The sequence below is a fragment of the Oreochromis niloticus genome, linkage group LG15, assembly GCF_001858045.2.
Source record: "Oreochromis niloticus isolate F11D_XX linkage group LG15, O_niloticus_UMD_NMBU, whole genome shotgun sequence".
Lineage (NCBI taxonomy): Eukaryota > Metazoa > Chordata > Actinopteri > Cichliformes > Cichlidae > Oreochromis > Oreochromis niloticus.
This window is the reverse complement of record NC_031980.2, coordinates 6,184,595-6,202,785: the sequence shown is the minus strand read 5'-3', so window position 1 is coordinate 6,202,785 and position 18,191 is coordinate 6,184,595. Positions and strand designations below refer to the sequence as shown.

General features: G+C 40.1%; 1 protein-coding gene across 1 annotated transcript in view; it reads right to left on the bottom strand.

The window, feature by feature from the left end:
• Positions 1-1,167: 1,167 nt before the first annotated feature.
• Positions 1,168-18,191, bottom strand: part of itpkb (inositol-trisphosphate 3-kinase B) — a 29,327-nt gene continuing 12,303 nt past the window's right edge. Inside the window, exons 6-12 of the mRNA XM_003440772.5 lie at positions 9,739-9,838; positions 8,673-8,710; positions 8,351-8,526; positions 7,439-7,643; positions 5,037-5,138; positions 4,395-4,466; positions 1,168-3,824 (exon numbers count right to left, since the gene is read on the bottom strand). Of these exons, the coding sequence (XP_003440820.1) occupies positions 3,621-3,824; positions 4,395-4,466; positions 5,037-5,138; positions 7,439-7,643; positions 8,351-8,526; positions 8,673-8,710; positions 9,739-9,838 (897 nt within the window). The 3' untranslated portion in view covers positions 1,168-3,620. The remainder of the gene's footprint in view (positions 3,825-4,394; positions 4,467-5,036; positions 5,139-7,438; positions 7,644-8,350; positions 8,527-8,672; positions 8,711-9,738; positions 9,839-18,191) is intronic.

Here is an 18,191-nt window from a genome sequence, read left to right as displayed (position 1 = left end):
TGGTTTGTCACGGAGAAAAACAAAGTGACGGTTAGACGTGACCACGGCCTGATTTGTAGCTGAGTTTACTGATAACAAGTTTAACTTTTACAAGGCAGGGTGGCGATAATTGACAACAATAAAATCGTAAACGGTGTGGATAAAAGACTAAGGTGTCAGCTATATAAACAAAAATACAGCCCTCGATGGTGAAATGGGGCTATGCTTCCCTCTACTGTTTGTAAGAGGACGGTACCTTACTGGAGCGGCCATGTTTAATTAAATTAAAAATGTTTTGATTGGACTATTACATTGAAATGTCTAGCAGAAGAAAATAACTTCGAAGCTGTCTTTACTCAAAACAACAAAAACCCAAACAAAAACATGTACACGCATGTTTCTTTTTCAATTACAGGGATGTTATTGTTTCTCCTGCATTTTCGATATTGGGACAGCAGAGGGCACCGCAGAGCTACACAGCTCGTGTGACATTGTGTAAAGGTTTTATAAGTTTTAACCGCTTTCCTAGACTCAATAAATTCACTTGTTCTCTATAGTGAACATATGATATATGAGACCAAGATGTAGACAAATTAAATTTTCCAGCTTGCATTCCAGTGCGGAATATGGGAAATAAGCTTGCTGTGAAACTCAAGCCAGATTTTATGACACAGATACACAAGAAATGCAAGGAAAGAATTTGATGTCCCAGAAGTTTTGAAAGAATTGAAAAAAGAAGACTCACAGAGGCTTACCCTTTTCACCCCTAACCTTAATAAAAGTGGGAGAGGGGACACCCCCACATCAACCTCCTCTCTCTATTCAGAAGGTCCCATGAATCATTGCCTTTCTTTCCCACCAGCTCCGGACGTGGCTGCTGTTGTGGACAGGTGTGATTTGAATGGCAAATTACCCTCATGCAAACACAACAATTAATGTGGTCAAAGAGAAGCAGCAGCTTGAGGTCGCTGTTGGCTTCCTCAGGTCTGGGCCACAGGAAAAACTATCCTTGTATCCTTGTGCTGTCAGCTTACATACCAACCCATAGCATACTTGCCATAGATAGATAGATAGAGTGTCTTTTGACCTGTCTTCCTCACCTCACCCCCAATCAGTCGCAGCAGATAGATAGATAGATAGATAGATAGATAGACTTACAAAGATTCATAGAAATCACACATAGACACATTTTTCTTTCACCAAAAATTCATTTTTTAAAGGAACAACCCAAATAAATACAGAAGCCGGCAAAGCCAGAACAATAGGATGCCTACTTACAAATGACTGTAGGTGCACATAGGGGAGCAAAAGCAATAGTTTAGATGGTCTTAAAGGAATAGTTGCTGGCCCTTTTGGCAGCTAGTTAGCTTAGCTTAGCAAAAGGAAAAAGAACAGCTCGTCTCATTCCTGTGCAAAAACGGCAACATCTAAAGCTCACAAACACACAAGTTATATCTTAATCTTGTTTGTTTAACCAATGAACATTTTCCCCTATTTCCAGTTTGTTTGCTAAGCTACACTAGCCAACTGCTGGTAGATATTTTCACATTTAGCACACAGACAGAGAGTGGTGTCCATCTCTTCCTCAACTACATAACAGCATTTCCCCACATGCCCAACTATTTCTTTAAGAAGGCACTGCATTAGGATTGTAGTCTCTTTCCTCATCTATGTTCACTGCAAACTTGAACCGAAAACCATGGCATTTTAAATTCATGGTACAGTAAAAACCCACAAACTGTTTAAGTTTTACTTTTCATCATGAATGTGTTACATTATGAGACATTTTTTCTCTTTTGTCCTTATCTGGTATGATGGTATTCCCCCTCAGGAGTACATGGTTCACTTAGTCAAATACTATAAACCTTTTCTCTAAAATATCCTCAGGTTGTCCACAATGTCAGCAGTCTGCCTAGATTGATTTTCACTCATAATGTAACACAAGCTTGAGGACAAAACCCCAAAACAGTCATAAAATTCAAAATGTCATAGTATCCAGTGATTTAAAACAAAGATTTAAATAGAAACAGAACAAGCTACAACTTAAGAACAAACCTTTCAAAGGGATAATAAACATGCACCCGTGAGAGACTAAAGCACAGAAGCCCACATTTAAGACTAAGAGCAAACCGACGCTTAAAAAGAAAGAACAGATTTTCACTCGTCTGACTTGGATTTGTAATGTTAAGGCACTGTTTAGCTTAAATAAGATTGTTCATGGCTGTTAAGTGTTCAACAGGAGTCAACTAAAATAATGTTACAATAAAAAAAAAATTGAAAAAAGTTAAAACTACATCAAACAAAATAAATCTTACTGTACAGAGTGAGAAGGGTGCTAAGTGTTTGGCCACTGAAGTAAAATGAACTAAAGTTATGTTACATATGAAACAATGTCCTCTGTCGCATTACTGTCTCTGCTGTGAGATGAATTGTTTAGCTCGACCTGATTGCCAGTTATTGCCGGATTATTGTGGATAATCCAGCAATAACTGGCAAGGCTGCCACTGAAACTAATGTGAGCATGATCTAAATCCTCTCTAAGGCTTTGTGTGTGATGGCTCATTCTGAAGAGTGAAGCAGCTAAAAGTACTACTTTTATTCTTTCCACACATCTTAAAACTGTGATCTGATGAGTAAAAACACTCTTAAATGTGTAATTCCTACTACTTGAAAGTGTAATCAAGGAAATATTTTGAAAGGAATGGCAATGTGATGAAGCTGTGGTCAAACGTGTAAAAAGAAAATCCTTTGAAACTGACCTTAACTGTGTTAAGAAGAAAAGCAATTTATCTTAAACTACAGCCAAATCAAGGCTTTAAAGGTGAAATGTGGGCATTTTTAAAGCCACTACAGTTATTATGTGATTACAGCATCTTTCAAACAACTGGGAAAAAAAATTAAAACCTTCACCAGGGGGCGCCAACGTCAGACATTTTTAAATTCCTCACATTCCTCACACAAAAGGAAAACCCTCTTTATCATATATTTATGTAAATTCTTGTAGCAATAACCACAATTTAAAGGAACAAAGCCAGAAAGATTTAGGGCATAAGAATTTTCTCTGTGCTCTTCTCCAGTCTGGAAGTACTGAAAGAGAAAGTAGCACGTAACTAATGCCGGCCTTTAAGGGGAATTCATTCAGAGCACAGAGATATGGAAAATCACCTTTAAAAAAATTAAATTGATAGACAGATCCTTAATTCTTTAAAAACTGAGAATTCATTTAGTTAAAAATGTTTTAGGGGCCTTTGTAGCTATAAAATTCGATCTTTTACATGGTAACGTTTAGCAGAAAACCTCAGGTGTAACAGAGAACGTTAATGATACTGTGTTTTCTGGTTTATGAGGAACTGAGACGTTTTTAATGTCATGAGTTCCACTTGTGCTTTTTCTGTCAAATGCACTATTAAGACCTCTTAAGAAGGTGAGGACAACAAAATAGAGGACTAAACTTTCGACGTTCCGAAGGTTATGTATGGATCCGGCCATGTTTTGGTTTTTTAATAATTGTGTTTCCAACATGAGAACAAGTGTCTGTGAAAGAGTTCTTGAGGAGGTCCCCAGAAGTGTTCCCCAGAGGACTGACGAATGAGTTGAAGCGGTTGTGTGTCCGATCTTGACTAAAGGAAATCTCCCAAGCTTTATGAGTTCACCATGGATGAAATGATATCCAGCAAACTATCGAGTCCAAAAAGGTAGCCGTCTTCTCTGTTCCCCTCCACCCAGGAAGCTCGGTGGGTCAGTTCCTTCCCCTCGGGGAGAGGTGTGGTTTTCCCAAAGTCAATCATCCAGACTTTGGCCCGTCCGTTACGGTCATGAACGAATAACAAGGAACTGCCGATCACCTGGCAAACACACAGAGAGGCACAGAGATGAATGAGATGAGAATACAGGAAATAAATAAATGTAAACAAGTTTCTTCTTTTCTTAACACCCTACGTGTTTGTTTACGTCTTTTAGAAATCTCACTTCCTGTTTTGTGACATCAGCGTCCTTCATGTCAGCTAGTATTTATATTTGAATTTGGGTGTGTATGTGTGTGAGAGAGTGAGCAGTCATGTTTCCTTAATAATTCAATTCAAGCTAAGATTGAACGTGAAATCAAATACAGGACTGGAGTAGCCAATCTGAAAGTATGAGCTACGTGACATCTGAACATGTCTGAACTTGGACATTTACACAAATTGAGTGTGACACACCCGACCTGCTTACAGCTTTATTATGTTAGTTAGTTAGTACATGTTAGTACATTTTGTTCTGAATTTCTTGCTTTTTGATCATAAAATTCCTTACAGAATTAACAAATACACGGTGCAGGCAATAGAAAACACCAGAAATAAATGTATATGCACTCAGAACTCACATATTTTTATGTGAAAAAGTGTGTAAAAATAAACAAACCAGTGTGCCCTTACCTCATGAGTTTTGAAGAATGGGGAGATCTCCAGAGTGGCTCTTATTTCCTGCAGCCGGGACAGATAAATATTCTGAAAAACAGAACAAAGAAAAAAAAACAAGCTTTAATGGCACGTTCCAACAAACCGTTTTTTATCTGGCAGATCTGAGCTGTGTTTGTATGTGTTCAGTTTATTTCAATGATGTAAACAATATACAAACAATATACATAAGTACATTTAGGAAAGAAAAGAAAAAAGAAGTGCAATACAAAATAAAGCAAAATACACTTCAATATCGCTTCAGCTATTCCGATTCAGTTACATATCGAAACAAAGTGGGAAGAAGTGCAGAATATGGAGCGATGTACAGTCTAATACCTGCTTTTCCTTGTTTAGTAAGCTGTTGTGTGTATTGTGCGCAAATTTCTATGTAACCTCTAGTCGTGAATTAAAAAATGCTCGGGCTGGTTATGTGTTTTACTGCTTGGTTTAAGGTTAGGTTTACATTGTGGTTATGGTTATGGTAAGATTCCAGGAAATGAATGTAAGTCAATGTTATGCCCTCTGCAGTGATGCGTGAGTGTGTGAGTATTACCCATGGGGTAATTAAACAGTAATTCAAGGCCACTGACGCACATTCAGTAAACCAGACACACTCACCAGTATATCCTTGTTTCCTTTTACAAAGTCGTGGAAGGCCGCGGTAACTTGTTCTCTCGTCTTTGTCTTCTTAAAATCTCTGTTCACCGTCCCGTCCTCCTTCTGCAGAGGAGAGAGTTAGCATGAAAGCTGGCTTAATGAGAAAGTTCGACATCAGTTTTATTAGCATTAATAGCATATGACAATAACTTTTTGGGAAAATACAGCATAAACTGTTTAAGCTGACTTTTCTATCCAATACTGAACTTCTACACGTACTGAAGGGAAGAAAGGCGCACAGGAGATGAAAGAAAGGGATGAAAGGGGGGGACAGAGGAAAGGATGGACAAGAAAAGCAGAGCAAACAATCTGTGGAGGAAAGGAAGCAGTGGGATATTTACAGAGGCTTAACCTTAAAGTAGCAAAATGTCTTTTGACTCTTTGGAGAAAAACCCTCTTAGCGTCATTTCTGGAGCTGTTTGACAAACAATACAGCAACAAATAATGTTTCAGTTAATTTAACAATTCTTCTAAATCCACACACTCTCATGAAGATGTGAAAAATGACCTGTAACAGTCATCCAGTTTGCTCTCATGAAACTAAAAGCAACAATTTTGAATAAAAGTCACAAAAATATATAAAATCAAAGTGTAAATTCAATGTATACCAATTAAGTAAAATTAATTTGATTTTAATTGATTTGATTTTACACTGTACCGATGTAACAAAGTTACATGGAAAATTTACATGTAATCTAGTTACTTAAAGTCAGCATTTTGTGTGTGAATATTTTTTGAGGGTAAGCTTCACTTTCAGTATGTACTTTTATGTCACTGCATATGAAACCTGATGGGTAAACCAACTACTTAGATAATTTGTGCTCTTTCCATTTAAGTTGCTTTTTAACTGCCAGTTGCGGGTTTTTGAAAGTTTTGAAAGTCATAGGCTAAAACACAAGCTTCTATTTAAAAATAGTCTTTTTTGGGGGCAGCAGCGCTGGGGGGAGTGGTAGGTGGCGATGTGGTTTGTTGCAAGCTAAAAAAAATGACATCTAAAAAACTGCCACGGACTAATTTTCTGTTGGTCGACCGATTAAATAATTGTGTCAGCTGTTACACCCTTTAGCTTTATGTAGTCACATACAAGCCGCAGTTCTGACTGCCAGTTTAAGAATTCTGCACATGAACCAAGAGCCGCAAAGGAGAAACGCACACATCAAACATTTTTGTTCAGATTTTGTTCCAAAGATGATGGTTTATACTGATATTTGCCCTTTTTGCATTTGTTTATAGACTAGGTCTCATTCTGCACTGCTGTATCACAGCATGATAAGAACTGTGTATGATTTAAATGTACACTAATATGTAATAAGGGCCACCCCTTTAAGGCTAGGATACAGCAGTGTTATAGTTTCAGCTCAGAACAAGTATGTAGGCTCAATGCACAAGGGGAAAATATTCAAAGTAGGAAAGCAAAGCATCCTGAATTTACTCTAATAACAGCAATGTGGACGCAGTCGTAGGTGTAACAGCACAAGTAAAATCGTGCCATATTTGGCAGTGATAGTAGATATAATTGCGTTGTAGGTGTAGTAGCAGCAGTACAGCTACTGCAGCAAGAGTAGTAAAGTCTGTAGAAGTAGATCAACCAGTTTGTTAAGTTAGGAATAAATTAGCTTTTTCTTATTTTGCTTGCTGCCAGGCAACAAGATACTATTTAGAGACAAAACTACTTTTCCCTTTACTGTTCAAGTTTGAGCACAGAACCCACACACACACACACACACACACACACACACACACATACACACACGCACACATACATTATACCTAATTATCCCATTTTCACATATTTAATAGAGACAAGTTGACATGGACACATTTCCATTTGCAAAGAGAGACTGTGAAGTGCAGTCACATGCAGTACTTCTAGCACACACACACACACACACACACACACACACACACACACACACACACACACACACATTTCTGTTTCTGGGGGATAACCCTTAGTCTCATGGTAACAGACCACCGGGAGGCTGTGAATGTCCTTATATAGCCACATCCCTCAAGGAGACAAAGATTTGTGTCGGGTGTGTGTGTGTGTTAGTGTGCGCGGGTGTGTGTGTCTGAGCTCATACAATGTCACTTCCAGATGCCGAGGCCTATACAGCTGTCACAGACAGGCCGTATGTGCAACAAAGGCATTCATGCACAAACATATACTTGAGAGGAAGTTTCTGGTCAAACAGGAAGTTAGATCATGACCCTGGGAGATAGACGCACACAAGATCCTAAAATAGAAACACACAGAGAACTGGAAGAAAAGAGGGAAGGAAGCCCCCCATCCAATCTCTCTCACACACACACACACACACACACACACACACACACACACACATATGCACACACAGTATTACCTTGACCCCTTCTATCCTAAATCCCAGGGTTGCTGTTGAGCTAATAGTCTCTCTCCACTGCATGTATCTGGGTTTGGTCACTGCCTTCTTGTCATTTTCCTCAATTGTAGGCGCAGCAGGATCGACTTCAATCATTTTCTGATACATGTCAGGTCTTGGAGAGGGTTTCTTGCGAGCTTTGGTCAGCTCTTCCTCAAGGTAGGTCCTGAAGCACAAAAAAAAAAACACCACACAGGTGATGAGTGGTGAAACGAAGAGGAGGAGATAGGTAGGTGAGAGATATGAGAGGTAGGCGGCAAAAAAAAGAGAGGAGGATGATGGTCTCTTTCCAAATAGCATGACACAGCTGTTTGGAAGGAGTTTTCCTCACAGATATTTGCTGCAAAATTTACAGCTGATGTCTTATTTTTCATCAGCCTTATCTCTAATTTCACTTTCCAAGAGTTATAAACACTTGAAATGTGCAAGAATCATTGACACGTTAGCCCTTTTTGTGAAGACGGAGGAGCTCTTTAATTGATCTCATTTATATAAAAAAACAGCCATGGTTAGCCAAATCTATTGGGAATAAAAAAGGAAGAGAAACAGTCAAATTAAAACAACTGATCAGGCTTTGTGTGCAAAAAGGGAGCATTACAGATATTTCTGATGGTTTTACAACCTAATACAGTTGTTATTTTGTAAGCATAAAGGTTATAATAACCTGCTACAACATTAACCATTTATAACTGTATCTCTAAACTGTTTCGGATGGATACATATATAAGGTTCAAACAACCCCCACAAACTGGCCACAGAGTTAAAGCCATCACAGTTACTTATGTACATGAAATATAATTCATCGCTTTATCCTCTCAGTCGCCGTGTTGTGTAAGGATGACTGTGTCACCATGCATTAATGTGTTCTCTCACCTTACTCCCATCTTACAGTCCATCACACATGGGTAGTCAAACTCCGCCAGCAGATCCTCCATCTGGTTGTATTTCTGGCCGTCTTTCTCTACGTCTCCATGGTAACCAGGGACGTAGGGGCGAAGCACGTCCTTCATCAGGAGGGACAAGCAGCGCTGCTCACATTCACAGTGTTTCTAAAAGATACCATTAAGAAATCAGCGTTTTATGCTCTCAACTGCAGATCATTCAGTATGAAGATTTTTAAAGTCAGAGTGGATTTTAAGCAGATTTCTGCGCAGTGACACAGAGCTGCTTAAGGGGCTGCTAAATGGTTGCTTACTTTTAATATGCGTCCATTTGCTCCCGCCTTGAAACTCCCTGTGAAAAGACAGAAATTCACTGTAAATGTGCAGAAAAGGTCCTGAGTAACTTGCTGTAGGTCATCGGGAGTAAGTAAGAGTAGAAGCTGTGACTCTTTTTACAAGTGAATGGGCAAGACAGCAGTTCAAAAAAGATGTTTACAGATGTTTCCAGTAGAAACAGAGTGCAATCAAGTCCCACTCACACTGGAGGAGAAAACAATTATTGGCTTTGTGAAGTTGCCTCTTCTGTCAAATAGCAAAGAAAAAAAAAGCTGCAGTTTACAGGGATGCAAGAGCAATAGGAAACCCAGACAACCCAGACCAAATTTTTATAAATTACCAAATCAAAATCTTTAACCTTTAATGAGAAAAAACTGAGATGGGAAAGCCTGAGAATGAGAATGCTGTTTCCTACTGTTGTGGTAATGATTTTGCCAAATGTCAGTTTTAGGCTGGCATATTTTTGTAACTCAATCAGCAAAAATATAGCCAGCTACATGTATTTTGTTACCATTTTACCCTTCAGATGTTTATTGCGTGCCCACGTTTTCCCCTCCACTAGCCTAGTTTTAGGAATGGCACGTTGTGCACGATCTCTATTCCCAAGTATTCCCACAGACTTGTCCCCTGAGGGCCCTGACCACAAAGAGCTGGCTCCAACAAAGACAGACCTGCCTGTCTACATATTTTCTAAGAAAAACTGCGTCTGAGCCCACCACAGAGACAAAAAATCCTCTGGCCAGCTGACCACCAACAACCCTGTACGTATGACAGCGTGTGAAAGAAAATCCCCAAAATTAAAACGATATGAAGCCAAATTTTATAAAAAAATTTCTACAGTACTCTGATTGCGGTTGTTACACTGCAATCTCCGAATAGAAACAAATAGTATGCCTGATGAAAGTTGTATTCTAGAAGTGCTGATTTCATACGCTTAAATGGACAAGCCCCTGATGAGTTTGCTGTTTTAGCTCTGTATTTATTCAGAGAAACCTCTGTGTGTGTGTGTGTGTGTGTGTGTGTGTGTGTGTGTGTGTGTCCTACCTGCGTGCCCTGCCAGTTGAATCCACGGATATTTCTTCTTGAAGGACATGACAAACGGCGACCAGTGGACCATGTTTTTAATCTTCTTCCAAGACTTGTGCTGCAAACACAAACATGTACATTGTTGGTTATTACTCACTTGGATGTGTTGCTGTCACATTCAGGAGGAATTCAGCCATAAGCTCTGCCACAAATGACTCGTGTACCATAAAGCTGCCTGCCTAAGTTCTTTATTTTAATTAAGCTATTCATGATCACTAGCTCAAGGCTCTCCGACCTCAACCCGTTTAAACCGAACTCCACTGTTTGTAAAATGAGTGAGTGCAATATTAATATTTACTCTTCTGCTTATGCAACTTTTGTAAAACATCAACTTCAGTCTACTTCAGTCTCGGAGGGACTGTACTGCAAGTTCTCATCTGAACCTTTCGGGTGATCCAGTGTTTAATGACCGTGAGAAAAACAAGACTTTAAATCACACATATGTGCACACATACCACACGCGCACACACACACACACAGGCGGGTATCCCCGACCCTGGGGAGCTGCTTGGTTCTCCCACACTCGCTGTCATTTTTTTTTTTTTTTTTTTTTTTTTTTTACTGCAGTGTTTTAGAACATTTTATCTAAACTCTGGAGGATCGGGCCGGGGTTTCCCCTAGTAACACACACACACACACACGCGCACACACACACACACACACACACACAGTGCTTCTCCAAAGGCTCTCCCTGTCCTTGGCAAGGACACATTGAACTGCGGGACTCCTGCCATACATAGAAACACACACACACACACACACACACTCATTCACAAAATGAGGCCTTCTGTCTCTGACACACACACACATGCACACCCACACACAAAGCTTTCTCAACATAAATGTTTTCTCTGATCTGATTCATATCCATCGTTCCTTTCTCTAGCTCTTGACCTTTGTGATTAAAAAATGCCTTCCTTTCAACAGCTATATTCATATTTCAACAGAAGTAGCCATGTAGAAACATGTCAAAGAGCAGCGTTTAGGCCAAACAAGGGAAATTACAAAAAATACTTTAAGAGTAAATGAACCACAGGTTATTGTCACTTTAAACGGCACTCTTAACTAAACCTCTCAAACCCATTTGAGCATGGATTCGACTAAAATACTCTTCATTTCTTGTCCTCTTATACTCAAGTAGATGTGCTAAACTTGCAGCCTGTTGCACCTCACTGAAATGACAAACTCTGGCTGAGTACAGTCTTTTATGCTTGCAGCATTACATCAGATGGAAAAATTCCACGTCTTGTTCTGTGGGTTTGAACAATGCTTGGCTGTACCACACTGAGAGGGTAACAGAGAGACGCGGCAAAAAAAATCCAAAGGTTTTTATGGCATCTTTTCAAACGCAGTAGAAACAGCCTATTCTCAAATAAATAACCTTCTCCGATAAGATGCTTAGTTTTAAGCAATAACACAAAAAAAATTGAAAACGTTCCACTGTTAAAGATGTGTCCTCTCTCACACAAGAGAGTTCACACTGGTCTGGGAAGGGGGGGAAATAATCTTGTGTCAACAAATAACTGGAGAGGAGAAGAAGAGAAAGGCGAGAGAAGTAGGGAGAAGGGTAAGATAAGAGAGAAGAAGACCATAGAAGGAGATATATAACCCCATGTCACATAATCTCGACCCGATGAAAATTCATCAGCTGATAGCATGACTATCTATGGTTAGATGCACGGACACACACAATTTCAAGCGCACACACTTTCTCCCTCTCTCCCGGCCTTACTGTCCGAGGTAGCGACGAGTCACATGAGGGGTTTTTGCTCTGCACCAGTGGAGGATCAAGAAAAAGAAATAACTTCACTCCCACTAAAAGTACAACTCTCACACATTCACATGTGTGTAGGTCAGCCGAAATGACTCTGAAGAGAGCAGCAAGGCTTGAGTCATCATCGGCACGATGAGACTTTTTGCAGCAGAAAGTTTAGTAGCGAGGTTTAGCCATTTTAGAAGCAAACCGAACCGGTTTACTGGTCGAAAAAAAACGAGTGTGTTGTGACTCAGTTTTCTGTGCAATTTAAAGAAAAATGGAAAAGCCTCAGTATGATTCAAAGCAGACTAAAGGTGACATCGAACAGAACTCTCCATGTGTCAGGATATGTAAGTATGACTAGACTGTCAACTTCAGAAAAATGGGTAAAAGAACATTAATAATCAGGAACAAACTTGGTGGCCTGCACTTTGTAGACCACCAGCAAACGCCAAACAGAATGATAGTCCCCATCTCCTTTTTTCCCACACCACTTTTAGCCAGTTAGCGAGGGAGCTGCGGTGTTGGGCTCCAGCTCAGTAAGTAGCAAAGATCTGCATTTTTCTCCGTGACATCTTTCCAACACGTTGCCCACTGACAGCTTTGTGCTGTAGAGGGCAAGAGAGAGCGAGCGAGAAGGAGAAAGTCTGGAGCAACTCAACTGTGAGTAATAACAGACATGGTTACTGTGTGCAGATTTACGAGCTACAGACATTTAAATTTCATCAGAGGAGAGGAGAGGGAGAAGGGAGGTCTGTAAGACTAAAAACGAACTTCAGCCTGCAGCTATCACAGTGATAGTGCAGGTATATTATTGCACAATAAAGTTTAAAAGTGGAGTAGAGCTGTCAAGCATCACAAAACATGGACTAAGTCCAGCTATGAGAGCATTCTGCAGAAAGCCTTGACTCAAAAAGAGGCTGTATAGGTGAGAGTACCTGCTGCCGTTTGTGGCGGCGGTGAATGATGGCAATAATACAGATGGCTCCAACTGACACAATAACACTCCATACCGAATACAGCCATGTAGACCACATCATGACCAATCATGTGCCACTCAGCTGGAAAAACCCTCGAGAACGATTATCCGTCCGGCTCTCCCGCAACACGCCCAAACCTGAGCTCTCTGTGCCGAAGAACCGAGCACCTCAGGCTTGCATACTCCTCGTTCTACTCGTGCCCCCACAAGATGTACACATATATGTCTGAGTCTGTGTGTGTGTGTGGGGATAAACACTTGTAGATCATTTGTTTGGCAAAACAGAGGACAAACATAATCTGGACATGCAAATACCCACAAAGGTTGCAAAGGCACAGACAGAGTGTGCGTGATTGGAAGAGAGTCCGAGGGCAAAGTCCTGGAAATGCGGAGAGGTTTCGTGGAAATACAAAATAAACCTGCGCGTTGGTGTTTCTCTGCTTTTAGTTGTTACATGTGTCTGAACGCGTCATTGCGTAAACCTCTACGCTTGTCTTGAGGATGACACAAAGAAAGATTGTGACAGAAGCTGCAACAAGGGCTAAAATAAACTAAAGGAAACATCCTAAACAGCAGCTCCCACACACTGTGCGCCGAGCTGCTGAAGCTACTGCAATGCACCTTCATCCTGTAACTCAGCACTATTGGGTGCAGCAGAGTATCACATTTGAATTTTACATGGCTAGTAAAAAGAAGACACAAGCATGTAAATAAATCAGGACGTTCGCTGTCTGTGATTATCTTCTGAAACAATAATTTACCAGCTGGCAGATGAATATCACTTTTTATAAGCTATAAAAAAAGAGTTACTTTACAAAACTATTATATTTTTAATTAATAAGTTAACTGTTTCCTGAAATAGTCAAACTGTCTCACTGACAGTAAAACAATAAAAATTACAACCAATTAAAACACAACAGATACAGATTAACCTCCCAAATGTTTGTCTTTTTCTTTATCATTTTTTCATTTACACCAGGGGTGTCAAACATAAGGCACAGAAGCCAGAATGGTATAGACTGTCAACCGTATTTTCATGAATTTTACAGCTTTCCTGCTAATAAAGACCTCCCCCACAGCCATTTATATCACACCAAAGTAATAAATTAACAATTAAATGGCAAAAAAGTTCCCGTTATCCACTATCTACTACAGAAATGTCTGTTTTTTAAAATGTGTCCACTGTAAAATAAATAAATAAACAAAAATAGAACAATTTTTGTGAATGAACTAGAACTTTCTGCTTTATAATTACAGGACAGTCTGGGCAATGAGCTACCTGAACCTTTTCTGTAAGTTTACACTTTTATCCAAAAGAATCAATTCTCTATCATGTTGTAAAACCATGCAGTTTAATTAAATTAATGAGTGAATTAAATTTAAATTTAATTAAATGTGCAGTTAAACTTCTGATAAGAAGGGAAGTTTCACTAGTTCGGCCCACTTAAGATGAAAGTGAGCTGTATGTGGCCCGTAAATGAGTTTGACATCCCTAACTTACACAGTTGATTAATTTGTATCTTCCTAATTGCTACAGCACTTATTTACACTGTCGTCCCTTTATAGCAAACCCGGCTTAGCCTGCAAACTGTCCTACCTACTTAACAGCTTCATTGTTTAAACACTATGACGACCACTTTTGACAGACTTTGAAACTCCTCTGATGACTGTATGTGATCTATTAATACATGAAGCATTCATCTGGTAGTGTCGGTGTCTCTGTTTTTTTGTTCTGTTTTGTATGTGTGTGGTTTTCCACACATTGTTTCATGCTTATATGCAAATTGCCAGTCACCAGATATCTACTGGAAGAAATGCATAATCCTCCAGGAAAGGCACTAACTGCAACCTGCGTTTGACATAATATATTTAGTATGGTTTAATTATCACTATTGGTTAATAAAATGGCTTTACTTAAGTATGCACTGGCACTTATATAGCTTTTTTCTACTCAAACAATCAAAGCACTTATACAGCATGTCTCACTCACACTCACGCTTTTATCTACGTCTAAGTGCTTTCTATGTAACATTCACACGTCGATGAATGCAAAGCGGAGCAACTCGGCCCAACGACACTTTAGCATGCAGATTGGAACAGCCAAAGATCAAACCACCAACCTCCATCCTGAACTGTCTTGAAGGTTCTGGCACCATGACTGCAGTCAGTAGATGTTGATGACCATCCCCGTGCAACATGTTACTGCATGTTGCTCCCCTTTGCTCTCCCTTCCTACATTTCAAATTCGCTGTCTAAACATAAGCATTCACAGGCATGTGTTTTCATGGGGAGGATCACCCATTACTGTTGTTTTCTTATTAATTATATTATTTTTAATTTTAAGATATTTTATATGTAATTTAAACTGTTTTCTCTCTGTTTTATATTTGTAGCACTTTGGTCAACATTGTTGGATGTAAAGTGCGTTATAAATAAAGATGCTATGCTATGCTACTGAGAACTGGATGCTTGTTGGGTAAGATAATTATCAAGTACTCTCTGTCTTCTTCAGCCTGATTGGATGAATGCCTTGCGTGAGCCGTCTGCTCTCCTATTTTATGAAAATACTTCAGCAAAATGAGTTTTAAACAGCTGCAGCTCTTTGCTTTAAATGAACATCAGCCAGTTCAAATGCTGCTCGGCAGTTTCCAGAGATCTTAACTTTGTGGGAATGGGGACTACAGCGATTGAACGCTTTGCCGCTTAACCAGGATGCATTGCACGGCTGGCTCGGCAAAGTAACTGTCGATGGGAAGGCTGGAAATGATGGATTCTGTGGACATACACGACCATAAAGGCAAAGCTCCTGCCCAAATTTAAATAAAACCAGGAGCTGTAAGGGGAAACTTGAGCTGATCTCTTGAGTCATCACAACAGCTTAATTGCGTTCTTAAAATGATTAAAGATTACCGGTACAAAGAAAACATCTCCTACTACATTCCACCCAAATCTCCACTCATGTTTTATAAGCTGTTTGTTGATGTTAAATAATGAATTTAGCTATAGATGCTAAATTTGGCTATGTATTACACCAAAGCATGAGGTGCAATAAACCACTGTCACACCCGTGTTATTAAACAGAACCTATGGGTTTGCTACAAGTTCCCAAGTGTTCCCATGCCTGCCTCTGGCTGTTTGAAAAAGTACTTATGTTTGCACTTAATTTGTTTTAAGTTTGCATTTTAAAAAAAATAAGGAAAATGAAGATGCGTGCTGCTTGCCAAATGCTGCCCTCTCTGCTCAAAAACCTCCCTGAGAGTCAACACTCTCGCTCACTCTCCTATCTCCTGTCACCAGACCAGCTGGATGACAAGGGGAGAGAGGGAGAACTAGTGAAGTTTCCATTGAGAGAGACAGAAAGAGAGAGACAGAGAGAGAGAGAGAGAGAGGGGAAATGGTAAGCGAAGGAACTTCTTGCAGACAGGAAGTGGGGGGGTTGCCGCTTGCCTCAGCGACAGTATTTTCCACATCCGCCGCTGACTACAAACAAAAAGAGACAGAAAAAAATGGCCTTGCCCTCTGTAAACACCAGAAAGAGCACGGACGTTTTATTGGCCTCTTGATTATCATGCCTACAAAATGTGCATCACGTTCTTCAGCACATGCGTGCAGATATGCTCTTGTGCAAAATTTGCATTAGGCGAGTGACTCCTGTAGATTCTACAGCTGGAAAATTATTACACACAGTATTAAAACGATTGTAGTCGCAAACCATACGCATAGATGACGTGGAAATTTGATATTTTTGTCTCGATCAGGAGGCCCAAGGTTATATAAGGCAACCAGATATCACTCATTTGCATGAAGGGACTACAGAAAGAAGGGTGGAGAATGATTTTAAAAAAAGCCTTGGGGGCAAAGGGTGACTCTGGGTTACAAATGTGTAACGTGAAGAAGCAGGGGAAACACTGATGCATGCTGATGTTTTCAACGGAGAGGCACTGAGGAAATAACAAGCCTGATATCGCTCACCACAAGGTCCCCTGCAGATACAAACACTCTAGCTGTCTGAGTCTGCAAACTTTAGAGGCACACACAGACACACACACACACCACAATCACACTCACAAAATTAAACTGCACAGAGTGTGATGCAGGCAAAACAACATGCTTGGAGAGAGCATGATAAATATCTTAGCAACTGAGGCTGGCCAGTGGAACAACAGCTTTGCAAAACTGACAGTGAGACAAAGGCGAGAAAAAGGGACACCTAAAAGAAAAAAGAAAGGCTTGATGGTGTTCAGCTGTGTTGTAACTGAATGCTGCAGTCAGATAAGGAGACTTATTTCCAAATTGAGGTCAGTATGGAACATTAAAAAGCATATCTGACTCTAGATCTAGGCTTCACTGCGATACACCTCAAAATGTTTTTTTTTCTTTTGGGAGGGGGGTTCTCAGTTTGCTTATGAAAACATGGTTTGTATGCAAGTATCCAGTCTACAAGTACTCCTTTATGAGGTGTGCTCTACATCCCTTTTCTAATCATGTGTCACAACCAGCAGGGGTTCCCCAGTGTGCTGGTATCCAAAGCTGACGATCACGCTCTGAGCCCAAATGTCAGCATCGGTAAGAGGAGTCTGACCTCTCCCCTACGCCTGAAGCAAATCAACTCTGCACATGCATGCTCTTTCACTCGCACAAAAAGCTCCAAATAAAGAATTGACCGGTGTTTCCCCTCTCAGACTTAACCAAGCAGGCATTCTGCAGCACACACCAAACTTACAGTCTCTGCCAAACACACACACACACACACACACACTGTACAGCTGTGAGAGGGAAACTCGGTTTGACGTCACAGGGTTGCTAGGAAACTTGCCGCCGTGGTAGTGAAGATTTTCCACTGCAGTACAAACACTGTGTGTGTGTGTGTGTGTGTGTGTGTGTGTGTGTGTGTGTGGCTTAGTATGTGTGCGTGCCAATCAAATTGAGTTACAGTTGTGGACACAGAAATGAATTTTCTTTCAGTGCAGTCCAACACATAAAAACAAAAGTTTAGGGTTTTTGTTTTTTGGTACTGGGAGTGAGTTTAGATTCAAGGTTGGATTAACCAGGCATGGGAAAAATGTATGTTTGGGTCAGAGTGTGACAGCACTTTAAAGCATCAAGTTAAAGTTAATTTAAGGTAGGCTTGTGAAGAAAAAAAAGAGTGCACAGTGTTGCATGAAAAGTATGTACAGCTAGTATGAGCCAGAAGAATTAGCAGAGCAGTGTGTACAGAGGGTGTGTCGATTATAGCATCAGTGCATGTAAATGTGTGTGTGTGTAGCTGTATCTGTGTGTGTGTTTAACAGTTTACAGATACAACAGCATGGGCGTAGTCTTCATTCAAAAAGACATGTTTATTTACATAATTGATCTGTTTATTTAATTGCTACTCCTTTTCAGCAATTGAGGACCGTGGTAAAAAAATATGATGCAGTCAGAGCTTTACAGAGAGTAAATACGCACCATGAGTGACAACACAGTGTCTGCATCATTTAAAGTGTGACTTTCATAAGTCCTGCCCCACTTCCGTTCCACTGTAGCTTCTGCTCCACTTAACTTTAGTGTCTTACATCAGGCTTTACAGAAGCTGAGGCTGGAGTGTTCTCTACAGCTTTAACAAAACTGAAGCTCATATTTTATTAAAAAATGGGGAAAAAAATGAAAACATTTGTGTGTGTCAAAGGTAATTTT